The 22,894-nt window shown below is 43.2% G+C and overlaps 1 protein-coding gene across 1 annotated transcript in view; it reads right to left on the bottom strand.

The window, feature by feature from the left end:
• Positions 1-22,894, bottom strand: part of LOC109873150 (collagen alpha-1(XXIII) chain) — a 154,769-nt gene that overhangs the window by 129,763 nt on the left and 2,112 nt on the right. Inside the window, exon 2 of the mRNA XM_020464716.2 lies at positions 22,147-22,216. Coding sequence (XP_020320305.1) covers positions 22,147-22,216 — 70 coding nt within the window. The remainder of the gene's footprint in view (positions 1-22,146; positions 22,217-22,894) is intronic.

Below are 22,894 nucleotides of genomic sequence, written 5' to 3'. Positions count from 1 at the left end.
CTTCCATTTAAAACCGGTTCCGGTTATATTCAGACGAGTCTCGTGACACTTGTAGGGGTCATAGAACAAAACAGAGAACATTATCATGTTCGGGAGAATCTCCCCTTTCCACAGTGGGGTACCATTAGTTTGTAGCCCAAACGGTTCAGACACTACCAAACAGAAGTTGGCACATCGGCGGTACTGACGTCAGACAAGTCTCCTGACACTTGCGGGGGTTGTAGAACACCATCGTGTTCATGAGTCTCCCCTTTCCACAGAGTGGTCCTAATAGTTTTAGGTCAAACCGTTCTGACGCCAAAGACGTTTTCATGAGAAGATGGATTTTCGGGACATCTCATGGTCTGACATACACCGCTCTAGCTCTGCCAGCTTCACAGCAGATGCGGAAGTACGACAAAGGCGAATGCGGTGGATTGACTGATACGTCTAGCTTAAACTGACGGATTGTGATGGTGAGTTTTTTTGGGGGGGATAATTTAGATTGACGCACCGGTGCATCAATCAACTCTAAGGGGTTCACTTTTATATGTGGTTGGAACTTGTCCCATCTAGTAACTTTAAGATAAATGCACTAACTGCAAGTCCCTCTGGATAAGAGTGACTTACAGTTAAATGACTAAAATGTCAAATATTTGACAGAGTTGCATAATATAGTCTACAGTCCAAGTACATTTTTATAAACAACGTCAACGATCTAAAGGATACTAGCCATGCAAAATATAATTTAGATTGTTCTAATTTGATCCAAATACTGTTACTGTGCATAGACACTCTGAATAACTTTTAGCTTTTACAATAAAAGTTTACATTTGATTTAATTTTGCTATAAACTAAATCATATCAACATCGTGAGATTTGGCAACGGAACACTATGAAACAGATGAACAAAGTAAACAGTGAGAGGCGCTAAATAAACCTGTCTGTGTATTGGAGCATTCCAGGCTAAGAGACAACACAAACCTTTACACTTCCACAACAAACACAGTAATAAACCCAGTCAACTCCCCAGCCAGACAGGAAACAGCAGCCCACTGTCTACAGGTCTCCAGCCCGGCTAGAGAAATGCATCTCAGAGGTAATATCAGGGGACACGCAGAACTTGATGTTAAACTGTGAAGAAACATGGCATGCAGCCACACAGATGAAGGAAAACAAAAAACCCAGGACGCTCTGGCTGACTGGAGGCATTTGAGAGATTTGCAATTAAGATTAGAGCTGGCGGCGCTAAAACCGATCAGGCTACTCTTACACACAGCAGCATGCTCATGCAACCTGGCAGCATGCCGGCCAGCATTTGCAATCAAACCCCCTTTCAGAGATCTTCTAGATCCAGGGACCCTTCTTTGAAACTCTGGCCTAGGCGAAGGGTTTTATGAGATGGGACGGGTAAATAAATAGCTTAGAAGTCAAAGGTTATGTAACATAAAGAAAAAGGAGAGGTCTAAAAGTGAGGTGTTCCTTTTGCTGCTAATGAGCCTATGGACACAATTGAGTGACATCCCCACCCATTCAAATCCACCCATCAGAGAGTAGAGGACTGTCACCCTAAATGACCTTTGAAATCTGTTTGAACAACTTGTTGTTGAGAGGGAGGTCTACAGTATCTGTGCTGATGGACAAGAACAAGACAAGATGATTTTCTAAAGGGACTAGACATAATAGATATACATCTGGCATGCACAGACAAACACAAACACATAGAGACAAACACACACAGACTCACATGCACTCATGTGTTCATGTATGAACACACGCACACACACACTTTCTCCAGGTTTTCAAGTGTTTTTTGTTCTTCTTCTTAATGGGGGTTCTCAAGCTTCTGAATCTGGCAGGTCACATTGAGATTGATTTTATAATTTAAAGGTAGACTCAGCGAGGTGACGTTGCCGTGAGCCGCACTGCAGATATTGGGCGTGTTTGAGTGGTAAAGGCTAAAGCAACGACTGTAGATGAAAGCCGAGCAGTGAAGTCCGGGGAGGTGCATCTGCGACAGCCAAAAGTCGGACCACAGATGTGGTTTTCCAACAGCAAGACTCAGATCAACATGGCAATGTTGCCATTGCTTCTGAAAGGTCTTCTGTATAATGTCGAAATAAACATGTATCTAACCCCCATATCACACACACTCACAAACTGAAATTATAAAATGATCTATGTACATTGTACAATCAATTAGTGTATATATATCCATGATTTACATACTGTAAATCGTGATGAATTAGTACCTGTTTCAATCATGTCTCTGATCATGTAAGCGTGGGTCAAACTAAAATACCCTAATGATTGGTTAGCGCTCTGTGCTGTTTAAACCTAACCTTTAAACCTAGCCTATGACTTGACCCATCACCATATGCATTACTGCCCCACAGTGACAAGATGTGACATTCCCAAAAACTATACAACATATAAATGGCTCCCAACAAGGAGTGGCTTTTTTATGTATTTTAACACAAGATGTGGCCCTTTTGGGTACTTCCGATTATCACAGGTGCCTGTAATTATCGCTGGCCCTCTGTGTGGTCTTATTACATGTAAAATATATCAAATAACAAAATAAGATTATAAAAATACAAAAAATGTAATGATGAAGCTGTAAAACATTATCCTAAATATAAACCGACAATTTAGGGAATACCATTGGGGTTTAATTTGAGTTGGGGTTTTTTCACACTTTATTTATTTTACTATGTCAATAGCCTATTTCTTTGTTGTAAATGTTTTTGCGCCAAACTGGTGGTGTGAAAAAAGTCAATAGTTGGAAAAGTTGCAGAGTTCATTTTTTTTTTTTTTTTTTTTTTTTTTTTACCTTTATTTAACCAGGCAAGTCAGTTAAGAACACATTCTTATTTTCAATGACGGCCTGGGAACAGTGGGTTAACTGCCTGTTCAGGGGCAGAACGACAGATTTGTACCTTGTCAGCTCGGGGGTTTGAACTCGCAACCTTCCGGTTACTAGTCCAATGCTCTAACCACTAGGCTACGCTGCCGCCCCATTATTGAAAATAATGTAATTGTTGATGAGATGTTTTTTAAATTAATTAGGCTATTTTCTCTTGAACCATATGGTCTATCCACTGGAAACTCGTGGACAATACGGACACAGATATATATATATTTTTTAAATACTATATTTTAATTTCAAAAAATTAAAAGTTATTCAAGTATACATTACCAAAGTTACCATAAAGTGCCATAGATTACCTGTTAATTACTGCCATTTCTTTAAGATTCCGGTAACTTTAAAGTACCGGTAGCCCCCACGACATTCTGTCCCTAACACTAAATCTAAAACTTTATAATAAACTATAGAGCACAATAGAAATGTTTTGATACAATTGTAACTATATAAAAACTAGTAATGTGGATCTAAAAACTAACTGGAACTAAACAGAATTTCAAACTCATGTAAAAACACAAAACAGGTACAGTACAGGAGAGCTGCAGTATGACGAAAATACACTTCTGCTCATGTTGTTTAGCACCAGCCTGTGAACTGTGAACAGACCTCTCTGAAGCCACCGTATGCTTAACAAGCACTTTAACATTTGTTTATGTCACGCCCTGACCATAGAGAGCTTTTTATTCTCTATGTTGGTTAGGTCGGGGTGTGACTAGAGGTGGGTCATCTAGGGGATTATGTTTCTATGTTGGCCAGGTATGGTTCCCAATCAGAGGCAGCTGTTTGTTGTTGTCTCTTTATTGGGGATCATATTTAGGCAGCCATTTTCCCCATTGTGCTTTGTGGGATCTTGTCTAGGTATAGTTGCTTGCGAGCACTACTTTGAGCTTCACGGTTAGTTTTTTTCACTTTATTGTTTTTTCTTTGAGTTTCTCTTCCAAATAAAAGGATGGAAACATACCACGCTGCATCTTGCTCCACTCCTTTTAACAATCGTGACAGTTTAACAAATTTTGACAGCAACAGGACTGCAAAGTCCACTCCGAAGCCAATACTTTTGGGGGGACAAAATACATGTAGATATAATTCGATATTTAGCAAGCACAGAGCAATGAAAGCAATGAAAACAGTGTTGAGACACAATCAAAAGAAGCGTGTACCACACATCAAAATGAAACATGGATTTAAAGGACAAGGACTTTGGTACCACAAAATATGACTTTAGTCTATTTCAACACCACCAGAAGGTATAGTGAAACTCCAACGGGACAGAGCAGCTTAGTGGAGGGGTAAAAACCATCCACCCAAAACAAATGAGAGGGCATATTGGGATTTGAGGGTTTTATACCTAGGGACACCCAGGGAGAGGGGGGCATTTCCCTCAATCTACCAAACAACTAACCATTCAAACAATCACCTAGGATTCTGGACAATTAAACTTAACATTCCATAATCATTTCCATATCCATCTCAGGGGGTAAAAGGCCTCACGTTGTGTTCATTGAAATTGTGAAATGTTGAAGAGAAAGGAGAGAGATTTTACAGCAGTGCAGAAAGCTAGCCAAATGCCCTCCCACAGACCATGGACAGATGCTTTCAATAAGGGACCAAGCTTTCATTGTTTCTTTTACCCATATTTTGAGGCAAATATGTACAGACTGGGTTATTTCAATAAACCCCCTGACTCAAGACTCAATTTCCTTTTTGAACAAGAGAGGTTTGTACAATGTGCAGGCATATTTTTCTACACAGATATTCAACATGTACAATTGCATTTTTGAGGCCCATAAGAAATCATGCCCACTATCTTTGTGTAAGGATTACCTTGTCAAGTTGCTGTTTAACAGTTTTTGTTACTCACCTCTTTAGTTATCTATATATATGTAGTCATTCCAATTCAGGGAGTTTTCTTTGAGGTTGTATCATGCATGTGTGCACACAAAAATATACAAAGAGTCAGACATACGGTGAACTCCAAAAGTATTGGGACAGTGACACATTTGTTGATGTTTTTGGCTCTGTACTCCAGCACTTTACATTTGTTGCAACGACTATGAAGTTAAGGGCTGGGTGGGACTAAAGATTAACAGGGTGTGAACGATGCTGAATGCGTGTTGACAAAGTAGCGCTCTCCAGTATGAATACCAAAACATTCAAGGGCCATGTCCTCAAAACTGAGGTTACAAGTTTATAAACTTTCAAAGCAGTATGATATACCATTTTGTAGCTCTGAGTCTCTCCTTAAATCAATGTAAAAAATGGCATATCAAATTTTGCTACATAAGACCAACTCAAGCTGGTCGGTTAAAAATGTGGGAAAAAAATCAATGGGTCTGAATACTTTCCTAACGCACTGTAAAATATTTTGCCCCAATATTTTTGGTTCCCTAAAAATGGGGGGGGGGGGGGGGGATTTACAAAAAATACAGTAATTTCTAAATGGTTCCCTCGATATAGATGAAAATACCCTCAAATTAAAGCTGACAGTCGGCACTTTAATAAGGATTGGACCCTAAAATGACATACCCAAATCTAACTGCCTGTAGCTCAGGACTTGAAACAAGGATATTATTGATACCATTTGAAAGGAAACGTTTTGAAGTTTATGGAAATGTGAAATGAATGTAGGAGAATATAACACATTGGATCTGGTAAAAGATAAAACAAAGGAAAAAACATGCTTTTTAATCATTTTATTGGTACCATCATCTTTGAAATGCAATAGAAAGGCCATAATTCCAGCCCAGGCTCAATTTAGATTTTGGTCACTAGATGGCAGCAGTGTATGTGCAAAGTTTTAGACTGATCCAATGAACCATTGCATTTCTGTTTCTCATGTTTCATATTTCTGCCCAAATGTGCATAAACGGTTTATTAATAACTGTTCAAGTTCATAATTGTGCACTCTCCTCAAACAATAGCATCATATTATTTCACTGTAATAGCTACTGTAGATTGGACAGTGCAATTAGATTAACAAGAATTTAAGTTTTCTGCCAATATCAGATATGTCTATGTCCTGGGAAATGTTCTTGTTACTTACAACCTCATGCTAATCGCATTAGCCTACGTTAGCTCAACCGTCCCGCGAGGGACACACCAATCCTGTAATGGTAAACTAGATTCATTTAGGCAATAACTAGATACATAATCTGTTGTGTATTAAGTAAATTGCAAATGTAAAGTCAGGTCATCATCGACCCTTTTCCCTCGCAAAGGTATGGCAGTAAGAGTAAGACAGCTTTGGCACTAGTGGTCAAGAGGCGCTTGCCTGTTTACTGCATCAGCCCCCCAAGCACTTGTGTTTTGAAATACTCCCATGTCTCTTTGAGAGAGCACAATAGCCACATTTGGACAGAGACTAGCTAATCCCACAATTCCATGAGTGAAAAAATACCATGGTGAAGAGTGAAGGACCACCTGCACCGTCAACTGGAGTTAAGGACGCTTTGTGGTGCTGGAAGAAAAGAGTTTATCATAAAGCATAACATTGTTCTTTGCATCTCAAGGAATTAGCATGTTGTTGTAAAGGAAGGAAAGGCTAGGATTTGTGGTATAAAAGACCATGTTTGTAGCCCTCCATCCTTTAAAGTGCAGGGCACTGAGAAAGAGGCACTGGTTTCTTACCTTGCGTCTGTTCAGATTTAACAAATACACGAGCACCACCTGTCAATGAAAATCGAACCAATTGAAATTTGAGTGTGCAGCTAGCGTAGACAAGGCTTTGTTGCCTTTGGTAGTTCATGTTCACTCGCCAACTCCATGCTGTTTCCCCCTTAAGTGCTTTCATGTTTAGAGCCCGGTACACAAAACCTGAGGCCAACCTAGCCAGGATAAAATAGACCCTTTTGTTATTCCTAAGAATACAGTCTTCCGGTGCCTTAAGCATTTGGGTTTACTTCTTAATTGGGAGGCCAATGCTCTTCAAACTAACGTAGATACATGTTCCTGAGGTTGCACAAGCATTCATCTGTTCAGTTCCTGAACTTTGAGATGAGGGGTTGTACTAAAGGCCTTCTACCTTCAGTCAGGTCCCACTCACATGAAACCATTCCATCTCTGAATGTTGGCAATGCCAATGAATTCATCTTGCCCTGTGTGGTAGATGCTGTACAGTGGAAAACTGGAAATATTTTGGCAGTCACAACAGCGGACCAATCAACTAAAGGTGAGCTATGTTTCTGTGAAATCATATAGAGACACATATAATGCTTCAAACCAATGAGTAGCAATAAAGAGACACGTCCTTCCAAAGATTCTGTAGTATACCTGTCATTCCTGTTTCAAGCAAAACACTACGTTTCGGAAAATAAGATGAGAAAAAAGTGTACTTATTAATACAAGGCTAAGCATACCGTCTTCTCCCATTTCATTCGATAGACGGTTATAAATCTTAATGTTCCATGGCCAAGCTGGCTCAAAAAAGTCATGCCGTCAAAATCAAACCACATTTGACTTTGTATAACTTCCACATGTGAGAGGTTCTTGCTGTATAAAACTGATGAAAAGTACTCAGCTTGTGACTTTGACCACCGTGTCAGTCAGCTCAGAAATGTCACTGTTCCACTATTCACAAAACATGATGAGCAGTGAGTGACGGGGCAGGACTGTTGGAGTGAATAATGGCATACAGTATGCTACCACGGAGACAGAAATGTTGAAAGGAAGCCAACAAGTGGAGCAGTAACATTGCTGTAGTGAGCACCAGAGACATATATTATGAAAATAAATACATGGCTCTGGTGAGAACCAACACTTCCAGGATACATCACTATGCTCTTGACAACACCGCACTCTGAAGCCATCCATACACATCACTACAAACAAGCTTACTTCCCACCCCGGAGGGTGAGGCTACAGTTGATCCCAGGTCTCAGGACTAGAGACAACACTACTGTGCCATCCACCTTCACCACACAGACACAATATATAAAATGTCAACTCCTGCCTGGGCAACATTTCAAAATATAAATCCAGGCAGGGCTTGAGGGAGGACCAACATACAGTATCAGATTGAATTCCATTTAGGACCCAAGTGCCCCTGTACATTTCCATGCTGATTTGAAGTCATGCAGAGGCATGTGAGTAATCACATTTTAACATTTTGGATGAAGCGTCAAAGTACAGGACAGGAGAATAAACTCTCATACCTTCAATACTATCAGTTTATCCTTGAGATTTTCTATAGATCTTCTTTAGGCTGTTTTTTATTTATTTTTTTATTTCACCTTTATTTAACCAGGTAGGCTAGTTGAGAACACCTTTATTTAACCAGGTAGGCTAGTTGAGAACAAGTTCTCATTTACAACTGCGACCTGGCCAAGATAAAGCATAGCAGTGTGAGCATACAACAAAGAGTTACACATGGAGTAAACAATTAACAAGTCAATAACACAGTAGAAAACGAAGGGGGGGTCTATATACAATGTGTGCAAAAGGCATGAGGAGGTAGGCAAATAATTACAATTTTGCAGATTAACACTGGAGTGATAAAAGATCAGATGGTCATGTACAGGTAGAGATATTGGTGTGCAGAAGAGCAGAAAAGTAAATAAATAGAAACAGTACGGGGATGAGGTAGGTGAAAAGGGTGGGCTATTTACCAATAGACTATGTACAGCTGCAGCGATCGGTTAGCTGCTCAGATAGCTGATGTTTGAAGTTGGTGAGGGAGATAAAAGTCTCCAACTTCAGCGATTTTTGCAATTCGTTCCAGTCACAGGCAGCAGAGTACTGGAACGAAAGGCGGCCAAATGAGGTGTTGGCTTTAGGGATGATCAGTGAGATACACCTGCTGGAGCGCGTGCTACGGATGGGTGTTGCCATCGTGACCAGTGAGCTGAGATAAGGCGGAGCTTTACCTAGCATAGACTTGTAGATGACCTGGAGCCAGTGGGTCTGGCGACGAATATGTAGCGAGGGCCAGCCGACTAGAGCATACAAGTCGCAGTGGTGGGTAGTATAAGGTGCTTTAGTGACAAAACGGATGGCACTGTGATAGACTGCATCCAGTTTGCTGAGTAGAGTGTTGGAAGCCATTTTGTAGATGACATCGCCGAAGTCGAGGATCGGTAGGATAGTCAGTTTTACTAGGGTAAGCTTGGCGGCTTGAGTGAAGGAGGCTTTGTTGCGGAATAGAAAGCCGACTCTTGATTTGATTTTCGATTGGAGATGTTTGATATGAGTCTGGAAGGAGAGTTTGCAGTCTAGCCAGACACCTAGGTACTTATAGACGTCCACATATTCTAGGTCGGAACCATCCAGGGTGGTGATGCTAGTCGGGCATGCAGGTGCAGGCAGCGACCGGTTGAAAAGCATGCATTTGGTTTTACTAGCGTTTAAGAGCAGTTGGAGGCCACGGAAGGAGTGTTGTATGGCATTGAAGCTTGTTTGGAGGTTAGATAGCACAGTGTCCAAAGACGGGCCGAAAGTATATAGAATGGTGTCGTCTGCGTAGAGGTGGATCAGGGAATCGCCCGCAGCAAGAGCAACATCATTGATATACACAGAGAAAAGAGTCGGCCCGAGAATTGAACCCTGTGGCACCCCCATAGAGACTGCCAGAGGACCGGACAGCATGCCCTCCGATTTGACACACTGAACTCTGTCTGCAAAGTAATTGGTGAACCAGGCAAGGCAGTCATCCGAAAAACCGAGGCTACTGAGTCTGCCGATAAGAATATGGTGATTGACAGAGTCGAAAGCCTTGGCGAGGTCGATGAAGACGGCTGCACAGTACTGTCTTTTATCGATGGCGGTTATGATGTCGTTTAGTACCTTGAGTGTGGCTGAGGTGCACCCATGACCGGCTCGGAAACCAGATTGCACAGCGGAGAAGGTACGGTGGGATTCGAGATGGTCAGTGACCTGTTTGTTGACTTGGCTTTCGAAGACCTTAGATAGGCAGGGCAGGATGGATATAGGTCTGTAACAGTTTGGGTCCAGGGTGTCTCCCCCTTTGAACAGGGGGATGACTGCGGCAGCTTTCCAATCCTTGGGGATCTCAGACGATATGAAAGAGAGGTTGAACAGGCTGGTAATAGGGGTTGCGACAATGGTGGCAGATAGTTTCAGAAATAGAGGGTCCAGATTGTCAAGCCCAGCTGATTTGTACGGGTCCAGGTTTTGCAGCTCTTTCAGAACATCTGCTATCTGGATTTGGGTAAAGGAGAACCTGGAGAGGCTTGGGCGAGGAGCTGCGGGGGGGGCGGAGCTGTTGGCCGAGGTTGAAGTAGCCAGGCGGAAGGCATGGCCAGCCGTTGAGAAATGCTTATTGAAGTTTTCGATAATCATGGATTTATCAGTGGTGACCGTGTTACCTAGCCTCAGTGCAGTGGGCAGCTGGGAGGAGGTGCTCTTGTTCTCCATGGACTTCACAGTGTCCCAGAACTTTTTGGAGTTGGAGCTACAGGATGCAAACTTCTGCCTGAAGAAGCTGGCCTTAGCTTTCCTGACTGACTGCGTGTATTGGTTCCGGACTTCCCTGAACAGTTGCATATCACGGGGACTATTCGATGCTATTGCAGTCCGCCACAGGATGTTTTTGTGCTGGTCGAGGGCAGTCAGGTCTGGGGTGAACCAAGGGCTGTATCTGTTCTTAGTTCTGCATTTTTTGAACGGAGCATGCTTATCTAAAATGGTGAGGAAGTTACTTTTAAAGAATGACCAGGCATCCTCAACTGACGGGATGAGGTCAATGTCCTTCCAGGATACCCGGGCCAGGTCGATTAGAAAGGCCTGCTCACAGAAGTGTTTTAGGGAGCGTTTGACAGTGATGAGGGGTGGTCGTTTGACTGCGGCTCCGTAGCGGATACAGGCAATGAGGCAGTGATCGCTGAGATCCTGGTTGAAGACAGCGGAGGTGTATTTGGAGGGCCAGTTGGTCAGGATGACGTCTATGAGGGTGCCCTTGTTTACAGAGTTAGGGTTGTACCTGGTGGGTTCCTTGATGATTTGTGTGAGATTGAGGGCATCTAGCTTAGATTGTAGGACTGGCGGGGTGTTAAGCATATCCCAGTTTAGGTCACCTAACAGAACAAACTCTGAAGCTAGATGGGGGGCGATCAATTCACAAATGGTGTCCAGGGCACAGCTGGGAGCTGAGGGGGGTCGGTAGCAGGCGGCAACCGTGAGAGACTTATTTCTGGAGAGAGTAATTTTCAAAATTAGTAGTTCGAACTGTTTGGGTATGGACCTGGAAAGTATGACATTACTTTTCAGGCCATCTCTGCAGTAAACTGCAACTCCTCCCCCTTTGGCAGTTCTATCTTGACGGAAGATGTTATAGTTGGGTATGGAAATCTCTGAATTTTTGGTGGCCTTCCTGAGCCAGGATTCAGACACAGCAAGGACATCAGGGTTAGCAGAGTGTGCTAAAGCAGTGAGTAAGAGCAACTGCCCCTAAAAACCATCTAGTCCCTTTGAAAACGGCCCATGTAGCATCGATATGAGTCAGAATAATTTATTATAGTGTCAAAATGTACTACAATGTGTAAATAGGATCATTTTGGTCATAAAGTAAGTCTTGTCTAAAGCATCACAACAAGTAAATGAAGGTTGGGTTTGGATTACAATTACGTCAACAAATCATGCCCCATTTTGCCAAGCTCCACACTTCTCCAGCATGACAGTGGCCATCGAATGCGGAGTTCCTGGGTTGGTGTGGTTACACGTGGTCTGCAGTTGTGAGGCCGGTTGGACGTTCTGACAAATTTACAAAAACTATGTTGGGGGCGGCATATGATAGAGAAATGAACATTCAATTCTCTGGCAACACCTCTGGTGGACATTCCTGCAGTCAGCATGCCAATTACATGTTCCCTCAAAACTTGAGACATCTGTGACATTGTGTTGTGTAGTAAATTTGCATAAACACACAGGAAAATTACCGCTGAAGGGAGGGTCCCTCCATGTGACATTTCGATGTCTAGAAAGCAGCTGATTGCGGAAGAGTGTAAATATGTTTCCCTCACCCCTCTTTTTGCTGAGATACATTTGTGTGGGTTACTTTGACAGAGATGGTGTTCTAATGATAAAATGGCATTCTCGCACCACTTCTGGGCAAGACGATTGGCCCAGTGTATGTCAAATTGTCATTCCAGTTACGCTTCGACAAGAGATAGAGGTTGGCTCACGATGGAAGTATGACAGGCCATCTTGGGGTCAACAAGACGTATGACCGTATCTTGCGTAACTTATTCTGGCCTGGTCTGAAACAGGATGTTATGGCTTACTGTAAATCCTGTTGTGTTTGCCAGCAGACGTGTAAACCAAACCAAGCTGTACCGGTTGCACCTAACCTTTCAGCAGGGTTCTAACTAACCTTTCAGCAGGGTTCTGGTGCTTTGTGTTGGTCCTTTGCACAAAGCAGAGTGGTCAAACTGATTTTCTTGACCATTATGTGCGCTGCCACTTGTTTCCCTGAAGCCATTCCAATGAAGAAAGTCCTGGCTCCCAGTATTGCTAAAGCCCTGGTGAAATTATTTCCAAAGTTTGGACTTCAGCAGATAGTGCAGGTACAGTCGGACCAAGGTTCAAATGTAATGTCAAAGGTCTTGCAGGAAGTGCTACAGCAATTGGGTGTTACCCATTGCCCCTCTAGTGCCTACCTCTCAGAGTCTCAAGGTGCTCTTCAGAGATTTCATCAGACTTTGAAGTCTATTGTTTACTGCTTTGAGTTTGAGAAAGAATGGGATGGTTCCTCTTGAGCTGTTGGCAGCATGTGAGGTTGTTCCGTAATATCTTGATTTTAGTCCGAATGAATCAAATCAAAGTTCATTTGTCACGTGCGCCGAATACAACAGGTGAAATGCTTACTTACAGGCTCTAACCTATAGTGCAAAAAAGGTATTAGGTGAACAATAGGTATGGAAAGAAATAAAACAACAGTAAAAAGACAGGCTATATACAGTAGCGAGGCTATAAAAGTAGCGAGGCTACATACAGACACCGGTTAGTCAGGCTGATTGAGGTAGTATGTACATGTAGACATGGTTAAAGTGACTATGCATATATGATGAACAGAGAGTAGCAGTTGCGTAAAAGAAAGGTTGGCGGGTGGTGGGTGGGACGCTATGCAGAAGGCCCGGTTAGCCAATGTGCGGGAGCACTGGTTGGTCGGCCCATTTGAGGTAGTATGTACATGAATGTATAGCTAAAGTGACTATGCATATATGTTAAACAGAGAGTAGCAGCAGCGTACTATTACTTGTCTTTGGACATCATGTCAGAGGTCCTTTGAGCTTGCTGAGAGAGAGGTTGTTGCAGGGCAACACCTTAAAAACACATTTAAAAAATCTGTTGAAGCACGTTAGCGCTTTTCAATACAGATTACATCGCACCTGAGAGTTTGCCAGTGAGAATCTGGAGAAGGCGCAAACGAAAATGAAAGTTTGGTACAATCGGTAGGACCGAAAACCGCACTTTCGACCTGGTTTTGTTGCCCATTCTGGGGTCACTGTTGCAGACTCGCTTTTCATGCCCTTACCCCATAATGACAAAAATTGGTAATCTGGATTACATCATCGCCACACCGGAACGTAGGAGAAAAACCCGGCTGTGTCATGTTGAAACCATACTTGGCCCGCTACAATTGGGTGGCGAACTCAGGGGAAACTGGTTATGATGGTCTACCTGTGGACACTGCTGTCACCATTGACTATAGTCTTTCTCAAGAGTACGAGGACAGCCCAATACACCCTGTGCCGGTTGTCCGGTAAAGTAACTCAGAGATTCTAGAAAACCTTTGTCTTTTTGCCACACTTGTCTCCAGAGGAAAAAGGCAACATTGTTGCACTGATTTTAGAATATCTGGGTTTATTTCTCAGATGTGCCAACTCAGACAAATGTACTAGTGCATGACATTGACGTTGGGGACTCGGCCCCAATCAAACAACATGCCTATCGAGTGAATGCTAAAAAGAGAGAGAAGCTCCGCAATGATGTAATAACTTTCCTTACGAGAGGAAAGTTCATATCGATATTGCAGGAGTTTCCACTTGAAATTCTCCAGATTGACTGACCTTCATGTCTTAATGTAATGGACTGTAATTTCCCTTTGCTTATTTGAGCTGTTCTTGCCATAATAAGGACTTGGTATTTTACCAAATAGGGCTATCTTCTGCATATCACCCCTACCTTGTCACAACACAACTGATTGGCTCAAACGCATTAAGAAGTAAAGAAATTCCACAAATTAACTTTTAACAAGGCATACCTGTTCATTGAAATGCATTCCAAGTGGCAACCTCATGAAGCTGGTTGAGAGAATGCCAAGAGTGTGCAAAGCTGTCATCAAGGCAAAAGGTGGCTACTTTGAAGAATCTCAAATATAAAATATATTTTGATTTGTTTAACACTTTTTTGGTTAGTACATGATTCCATATGTGTTATTTCATAGTTTTGATGTCTTCACTATTACTCTACAATGTAGAAAATAGTAAAAATAAAGAAAAACCCTTGGATGAGTGGGTGTGTCCAAACTTTTGACTGGTACTGTACATACATTTATAAATAAAAGAGGTGGCTGTTTTGTCTTGTATTTAATTGTTGACAGCCAGTAAACATCATGTTTATATTGCAGAAATCGACACGTTTAAGATGATTCTGTTGTGCAATGAAAGTTGTTTTCTGTTGGTGGTGAGCATGTAGGATATATTTGCTGTCTTAAGGGGGAAGGTGTTACAGGCGTTGGTTTTTCCATTATCTTTTGACGTTGGACTTTAGCACATATGTCACTTTAGCATGTAGGGTGCACCGATTGGTGTCACCTTGTTAGTCAGAATGTGTTCCACCTGTGTTGGCTTGCCATCTAATTAGTGGGAAGGTGTTTCACCTGTGCTGGCCCAGGTGCTATTTAAGAGTAGCTGTCCCAGTCCTCCAGTTGTCTTGAGGGGTGTAGAGGGACTATTTGATTTCTAGAAAAAACATTCCTTTGTCAGATTTTTTGGTTTGCTTTATGTCTTTAAGTTGGATATGGATTTTCCTTTTGTTTAATTGTTCTTGGGCAAATTTACTGGGCGCTCATGGTGGGTGTCTTTTTGGTTCCAGTTGTTGTTGCTAGTCAACTTTCAGTGGACACCCCCATGAGTGTGTCAATATTAGGAAGTTGTTCTTAATGTTTTGTACACTGTCTATACTGTGCATTCGGAAAGTATTCAGACCCCTTGACTTTTTCCACATTTTGTTCCATTCCAGCCTCTAAAAACTATATATTTTTTACACACAACACCCTATAATGAAGCAAAAACATGCATTTACATTTCTGGAAATGTATTCAAAATCAACTAAAATATCACATTTACAAAAGTGTTCAGACAAGGGTTGCACATTTTGGGAAATATTCAGACGTGGAAACTTTCCGTTGGAATTAACGGGAATATATGGGAAATAACGGAAATACCATTTAAATGTAGATGTTTTCGATATATTTATCAATACAAAAATTTGAGGCTTTACCAAAAAAGCCTAAAATGTGCCCAGATGGCTACCAATTTTTCAACCCTTGTATTGATCAGCCTGTTGCGTGCTTTGGTGTGTGTTCCCAAACAAGGACCAATTGCGCTCTGAGGTGGCTGATGTTGGTGGGATTTGGAGGAAACAGGTGAAAGAGCCTCAGATCCACAAAGTCCCTTCCACCAGGTGGCTGATGAGATATGTTAGCACGACTGCCATATTGCATCTCCATCCCGAAGCCATTGCTTGGAAGTGTACATCACCAGACTGCCAAGAACTTTGCCCTCATCCAGGCCAAGGTGGCAAGACACGGTAGTGGTGACACCATAGGCCTTGTTGATCTCTGCACCAGACAGGATGCTCTTGCCAGGATACTTGGGGTCCAACATGTACGCTGTGGCGTGTATGGGCTTCAGGCAGAAGTCTTCATGCTTTTTTATGTATTTCAGAACAGCAGTTTTCTCTACTTGGCGCAACAGTGAAGTGGGCAGGGCAGTACGGATTTCTTCTCTTACATCTGCAAGCAGAGTGAACATCAGACAGGTAGATTGCTGCTATAACTTGATGACCCTTCACATACCTAACCATTTCCTTTTCTCTCTTGTAGAGTGTATCCGTTGTTTTCAGTGCCATGATGTCCTTGAGGAACAGATTCAATATATGAGCAGCACAGCCAATGGGTGTGATGTGAGGGTAGGACTCCTCCACTTTAGACCAAGCAGCCTTCATGTTCGCAGCATTGTCTGTCACCAGTGCAAATACCTTCTGTGGTCCAAGGTCATTGATGTCTGCCTTCAGCTCATCTGCAATGTAGAGACAGGTGTGTCTGTTGTCCCTTGTGTCTGTGCTCTTGTAGAATACTCGTTGAGGGGTGGAGATGATGTAGTTAATTATTCCTTGCCAACAAACATTCAACCACCCATCAGAGATGAATGCAATACAGTCTGCTTTCTCTATGATTTGCTTGACCTTCACTTGAACTCTGAACTCTGCATCCAGCAAATTAGTAGATAAAGCATGTCTGGTTGGAGGGGTGTATGCTGGACGAAGAACATTCAGAAATCTCTTCCAATACACATCGCCTGTGAGCATCAGAGGTGAACCAGTTGCATACACGGCTCGAGCAAGACATTCATCAGCATTTCTCTGACTACGTTCCTCCATTGAGTTAGATTCCAGGAGGACCATGAGCTGTTGCTATCGATAAGGTGTCTGATTCATAATTTTCACCTCGAATAGAAGTAGAGGGACTTTTTGTTTGTTGCTTGTTGTGAGCGCTGAGGGAAATTATGCACTTGGCCATATGATTCTGCATCTCTGTTGCATTGTACAGATAAATAGTTAACCAGTTAGTTTAAACAACAAACAGGCGAATTAACACTCCTCAGTTAGCAGGCTTAAGCCTGATAGCAAAAACTAACTAGCAGAAATTGTTAACAAGTTAGAAATGATTTAGACACACTTTGCTGAAGGCTACTATTTACTAGTTAACAAAAAATTATGTATGTCGTATAAAATATATTCACCCTACCCAGTATTGTAATCTAACTTACCAGAAAGCATGTAGTCCTTGGCTCAGACAGTTTGGTAGTGTGGGCTCAATAGCATCTCATTAGTGTGCAAGGTCTTGAGAATGAGCTGCACATGTGATGGAAGAATGCACTGTGCATGCAGAGGGTTGCAATTCCATTGAATTGGGGATAGTTTAACCAAACTATGCCACAAGACCTAGAATTGCCCACAAATTGTATCCCACAAAAAAAAGGTTCACTGTTATAAGCTTACTTTTTTGATGAATTTAAGCAACATTTCAGGACTTAACTTCCCATGAAAAATTCCCAGGAAAAGTTCTGGAAATTAGCCGGAAAGTTTCCGACCCTTTGCAACCCTAAATCAGACCCTTTAATCTGTACTTTGTTGAAGCTCCTTTGCCAGTGATTACAGCCTCGAGTCTTCTTGAGTATGACACTACAAGCTTGGCACACCTGTATTTGGGGAGATTCTCCCATTCTTTTCTGTAGACCCTCTCAAGCTCTGTCAGTTTGGATGGGGAGTGTTGCTGGACAGCTAATTTCAGGGCTCTCCAGAGATGTTCGATCGGATTCAAGTCCGGGCTCTGGCTAGGCCACTCAAGGACATTCAGAGACTTGTCCCGAAGCCACTCCTGCATTGTCTTTGGGTCGCTGTCCTGTTGGAAGGTGTACCTTCGCCACCAGTCTGAGGTTCTGAGCACTCTGGAGCAGGTTTTCATCAAGGATCTCTCTGTACTTTGCTCCGTTCCTCATTCCCTCGATCCTGACTAGTCTCCCAGTCCCTGCCACTGAAAAACATCCCCACAGCATGATGCTGAAACCACCATGCTTCACCGTAGGGATGGTGCCAGGTTTCCTCCAGACGTGACACTTGGCATTCAGACGTTCAATGTTGGTGTCATCAGACCAGAGAATCTTGTTTCTCATGGTCTGAGAGTCTTTTTGGCAAACTCCAAGCGGCTGTAATGTGCCTTTTACTGAGAAGTGGCTTCTGTCTGGCCACTCTGCCATAAAGGCCTGACTGGTGGAGTGCTGCAGAGATGGTTGTCCTTCTGGAATGTTCTCCCATCTCCACAGAGGAACTCTAGAGCTCTTTCAGAGTGACAATCGGGTTATCGGTCCCCTCCCTGACTAAGACACTTCTCCCCAGATTGCTCAGTTTGGCCGGGCTGGCAGCTCTAGGAAGAGTATTGGTGGTTCCAAACTTCATCCATTTAATAATGATGGAGGCCACTGTGTTCTTTGGGACCTTCAATGATGCAGAAGTGTTTTGGTACCCTTCCCCAGGTCTGTGCCTCGACACAATCCTGTCTTGGAGCTCTACGGACAATTCCTTCGACCTCATGGCTTGGTTTTTGCTCCGACATTCACTGTCAGCTGTGGGACCTTGTACAGACAGGCGTGTGCCTTTCTAAATCATGTCCAATCAATTGAATTTACCACAGATGGACTCCAATCAAGTTGTAGAAACATCTCAAGGATGATCAATCAAAACAGGATGCACCTGAGCTCAATTTCGAGTCTCATAGCAAAGGGTTTGAATACTTATGTAAATAAGGTATTTCTGTTTTAATTTTTTATACAGTTGCAAAATGTCTAAAAACCTGTTTTCGCTTTGTCATTATGGGCTATTGTGTGTGGATTGAGGAAATTCAAAAAAAATGTAATCCAATTTAGAATAAGGCTGTAAAGTAACAAAATGTGGAAAAATTCAAGGGGTCTGAATACTTTCCAAATGCTTTATTATGTTGACCATTAACAGGCTTAGCAAAAATAACACTTTGCAAATAGATGTGCTTATATGCCTATACCTGAGCATTGTCTTCCTCTGAATAGTTTTCAATTGAATAACACTAATTAAAATGATGACTACTTTGTTGAACTGTTTGAGAAAAGTCAAGTTGACTGATAATGTAAGTAAACCATTTAATATTTGAAATTCCTTCTATCAACCTGGCAGTAGAAGCCACCGTCACGCATCACGCTGACAGAAACAAGCATCTTTCTGGTAAGAAGAGGGGCGGGGGAGTATGCCTTATGATTAACACGACTTGGTGTGATCATAACAACATACAGGAACTCAAGTCCTTCTGTTCACCTGACTTAGAATTCCTCACAATCAAATGTCAACTGCATTATCTACCAATAGAATTCTCTTCGATTATAATCACAGCCGTATATATTCCCCCCCCCCCAAGCAGACACATCGATGGCCCTGAACTAACTTTATTTGACTCTATGTAAACTGGAAACCACATATCCTGAGGCTGCATTCATTGAAGCTGGGGATTTTAACAAGGCTAATCTGAAAGCAAGACTCCCTAAATTCTATCAGCATATCGATTGTGCAACCAGGGCTGGTAAAACACTGGATCATTGTTATTCTAACTTCCGCACGCATATAAGGCCCTCCCCCGCCCTCCTTTTGGAAAAGACCACGACTCCATTTAGTTGCTTCCAGCCTATAGACAGAAACTAAAACAGGAAGCTCCCGCGCTCAGGTCTGTTCAATGCTGGTCCGACGAATCTGATTCCACGCTTCAAGACTGCTTCGATCACGTGGATTGGGATATGTTCCGCATTGCGTCCAACAACAACATTGATGAATACGCTGATTCGGTGAGCGAGTTCATTAGAAAGTATATCGGCGATGTCGTACCCACAGCAACTATTAAAACATTCCCAAACCAGAAACCGTGGATTGATGGCAGCATTCGCGCGAAACTGAAAGCGTGAACGACTGCTTTTAACTAGGGCAAGGTGACCGGAAACATGTGTAGCTATTCCCTCCGCAAAGCAATCAAACAAGCTAAGCGTCAGTATAGAGACAAAGTAGAGTCGCAATTCAACGGCTCAGACACAAGAGGTATGTGGCAGGGTCTACAGTCAATCACGGATTACAAAAAGAAAACCAGCCCCGTCGCGCACCAGGATGTCTTGCTCCCAGACAGACTAAATGACTTCTTTGCTCGCTTTGAGGACAATACAGTGCCACTGACACGGCCCGCTACCAAAACCTGCGGACTCTCGTTCACTGCAGCCAACATGAGTAAAACATTTAAACGTGTTAACCCTCGCAAGGCTGCAGGCCCAGACGGCATCCCCAGCCGCGTCCTCAGAGCATGCGCAGACCAGCTGGCTGGTGTGTTTACGGACATATTCAATCAATCCTTATCCCAGTCTGCTGTCCCCACATGCTTCAAGAGGGCCACCATTGTTCCTGTTCCCAAGAAAGCTAAGGTAACTGAGCTAAACGACTACCGCCCTGTAGCACTCACTTCCATCATCATGAAGTGCTTTGAGAGTCAAGGACCATATCCCCTCCACCCTACCTGACATATATAAATATATATACACATATAACTTATCTAACACACTAGACCCACTCCAATTTGCTTACCGCCACAATAGGTCCACAGACGATGCAATCGCAACCACACTGCCCTAACCCATCTGGACAAAAGGAATACCTATGTGAGAATGCTGTTCATCGACTACAGCTCAGCATTTAACACCATAGTACCCTCCAAACTTGTTATCAAGCTCGAGACCCTGGGTCTCGCCCCCGCCCTGTGCAACTGGGTACTGGACTTCCTGACGGGCCGCCCCCAGGTGGTGAGGGTAGGTAACAACATCTCCACCCTGCTGATCCTCAACACTGGGGCCCCACAAGGGTGCGTTCTGAGCCCTATCCTGTACTCCCTGTTCACCCACGACTGCGTGGCCATGCACGCCTCCAACTCAATCATTAAGTTTGCAGACGACACTACAGTGGTAGGCTTGATTACCAATAACAACGAGACGGCCTACAGGGAGGAGGTGAAGGCCCTCGGAGTGTGGTGTCAGGAAAATAACCTCACACTCAAAGTCAACAAAACAAAGGAGATGATCGTGGACTTCAGGAAACAGCAGAGGGAGCACCCCCCTATCCACATCGACGGGACAGTAGTGGAAAGGGTAGTAAGTTAAGTTCCTCTGCGTACACATCACGGACAAACTGGTCCACCCACACAGACAGCGTTGTGAAGAAGGCGCATCAGCGCCTCTTCAACCTCAGGAGGCTGAAGTAATTTGGCTTGTCACCAAAAGCACTTACAAACTTTTACAGATGCACAATCGAGAGCATCCTGTCACTGCCTGGTACGGCAACTGCTCCGCCCACAACCGTAAGGCAAACTACCTGCCCTCCAGGACACCTACACCACCCGATGTCACAGGAAGGCCATAAACATCACCAAGGACAACAACCACCCGAGCCACTGCCTGTTCACCCTGCTATCATCCAGAAGGCAAGATCAGTACAGGTGCATCAAAGCAGGGACTGAAAAACAGCTTATATCTCAAGGCCATCAGACTGTTAAACAGCCACCACTAACATTGAGTAGCTGCTGCCAACATACTGACTCAACTCCAGCCACTTTAATAATGGAAATAGATGTAAAAAAAAAGTTAGCACTAGTCACTTTATTTATTTATTTAAAATTTTACCCCCTTTTCTCCCAGATTTCTTGGTATCCATTTGTTAGTAATTACCATCTTGTCTCATCTCTACAACTCCCGTACGGGCTCGGGAGAGACGAAGGTCGAAAGCCAACCCAACCATGCCCCACTGCTTCTTAACACAGCGCGGCTCCAACCTGGAAGCCAGCCACAACAAGATGTTGGAGGAAACACCGTGCACCTGGCCACCTTGGTTATCGCGCACTGCGCCCGGCCTGCCACAGGAGTCGCTGGTGCGAGATGAGACAAGGATATCCCTATCGGCCAAACCCTCCCTAACCCGGACGAGGCTAGGCCAATTGTGCGTCGCCCCACCGACCTCCCGGTCGCGGCTGGCTGTGACAGAGCCTGGGCCCGAATCCAGAGTCTCTGGTGGCACAGCTAGCGCTGCGATGCAGTGCCCTAGACCACTGCGCTACCCGGAAGGCCTCACAATGCCACTTAATATAATGTTTACATACCCTACATTACTCATCTCATATGTATATACTGTACTCGATACCATCTACTGCATCTTGCCTATGCCGTTGTGTACCATCATTCATTCATATATCTTTATGTACATATTCTTTATCCCTTCACACTTGTGTGTATAAGGTAGTAGTTTTGGAATTGTTAGGTTAGATTACTCGTTGGTTATTACTGCATTGCTGGAACTAGAAGCACAAGCATTTCGCTACACTCGCATTAATATCTGCTAACCATGTGTATGTGACAAATAACATTTGATTTGATTTCATAGAGTAGGAAACATACCTGGAGGACAGGAGCACTCTTGAATGACCTCCCTGGCAGTGCGAAGTTTGGGCAGTGCTATGGTCAGTCTCTGAAAGGGGACAACAAGGATACACAGTGCATAATGTTTATTTGAATGTAAGATGTACAGTGGGGCAAAAAAGTATTTAGTCAGCCACCAATTGTGCCATTTTTATCATAGGTACACTTAAACTTTGGCAGACAAAATGAGAAAAGAAAATCCAGAAAATCACATTGTAGGATTTGTTATGAATTTATTTGTAAATGATGGTGGAAAATAAGTATTTGGTCAATAACAAAAGTTTCTCAATACTTTGTTATATACCCTTTGTTGGCAATGACAGAGGTCAAACGTTTTCTGTAAGTCTTCACAAGGTTTTCACACACTGTTGCTGGTATTTTGGCCCATTCCTCCATGCAGATCTCCTCTAGAGCAGTTATGTTTTGGGGCTGTTGCTGGGCAACACGGACTTTCAACTCCCTCCAAAGATTTCCTATGGGGTTGAGATCTGGAGACTGGCTAGGCCACTCCAGGATCTTGAAATGCTTCTTACGAAGCCGCTCCTTCGTTGCCCGGGCGGTGTGTTTGGGATCCTTGTCATGCTGAAAGACCCAGCCACGTTTCACCTTCAATGCCCTTGCTGATGGAAGGAGGTTTTTACTCAAAATCTCACGATACATGGCCCCATTCATTGTTTCCTTTACACGGATCAGTCGTCCTGGTCCCTTTGCAGAAAAGCAGCCCCAA

The sequence above is a fragment of the Oncorhynchus kisutch genome, linkage group LG28 (genome assembly GCF_002021735.2).
Source record: "Oncorhynchus kisutch isolate 150728-3 linkage group LG28, Okis_V2, whole genome shotgun sequence".
Taxonomy (NCBI): Eukaryota; Metazoa; Chordata; class Actinopteri; order Salmoniformes; family Salmonidae; genus Oncorhynchus; species Oncorhynchus kisutch.
The sequence above is the reverse complement of the archived record's forward strand: the minus strand, read 5'-3'. Positions and strand labels throughout refer to the sequence as shown.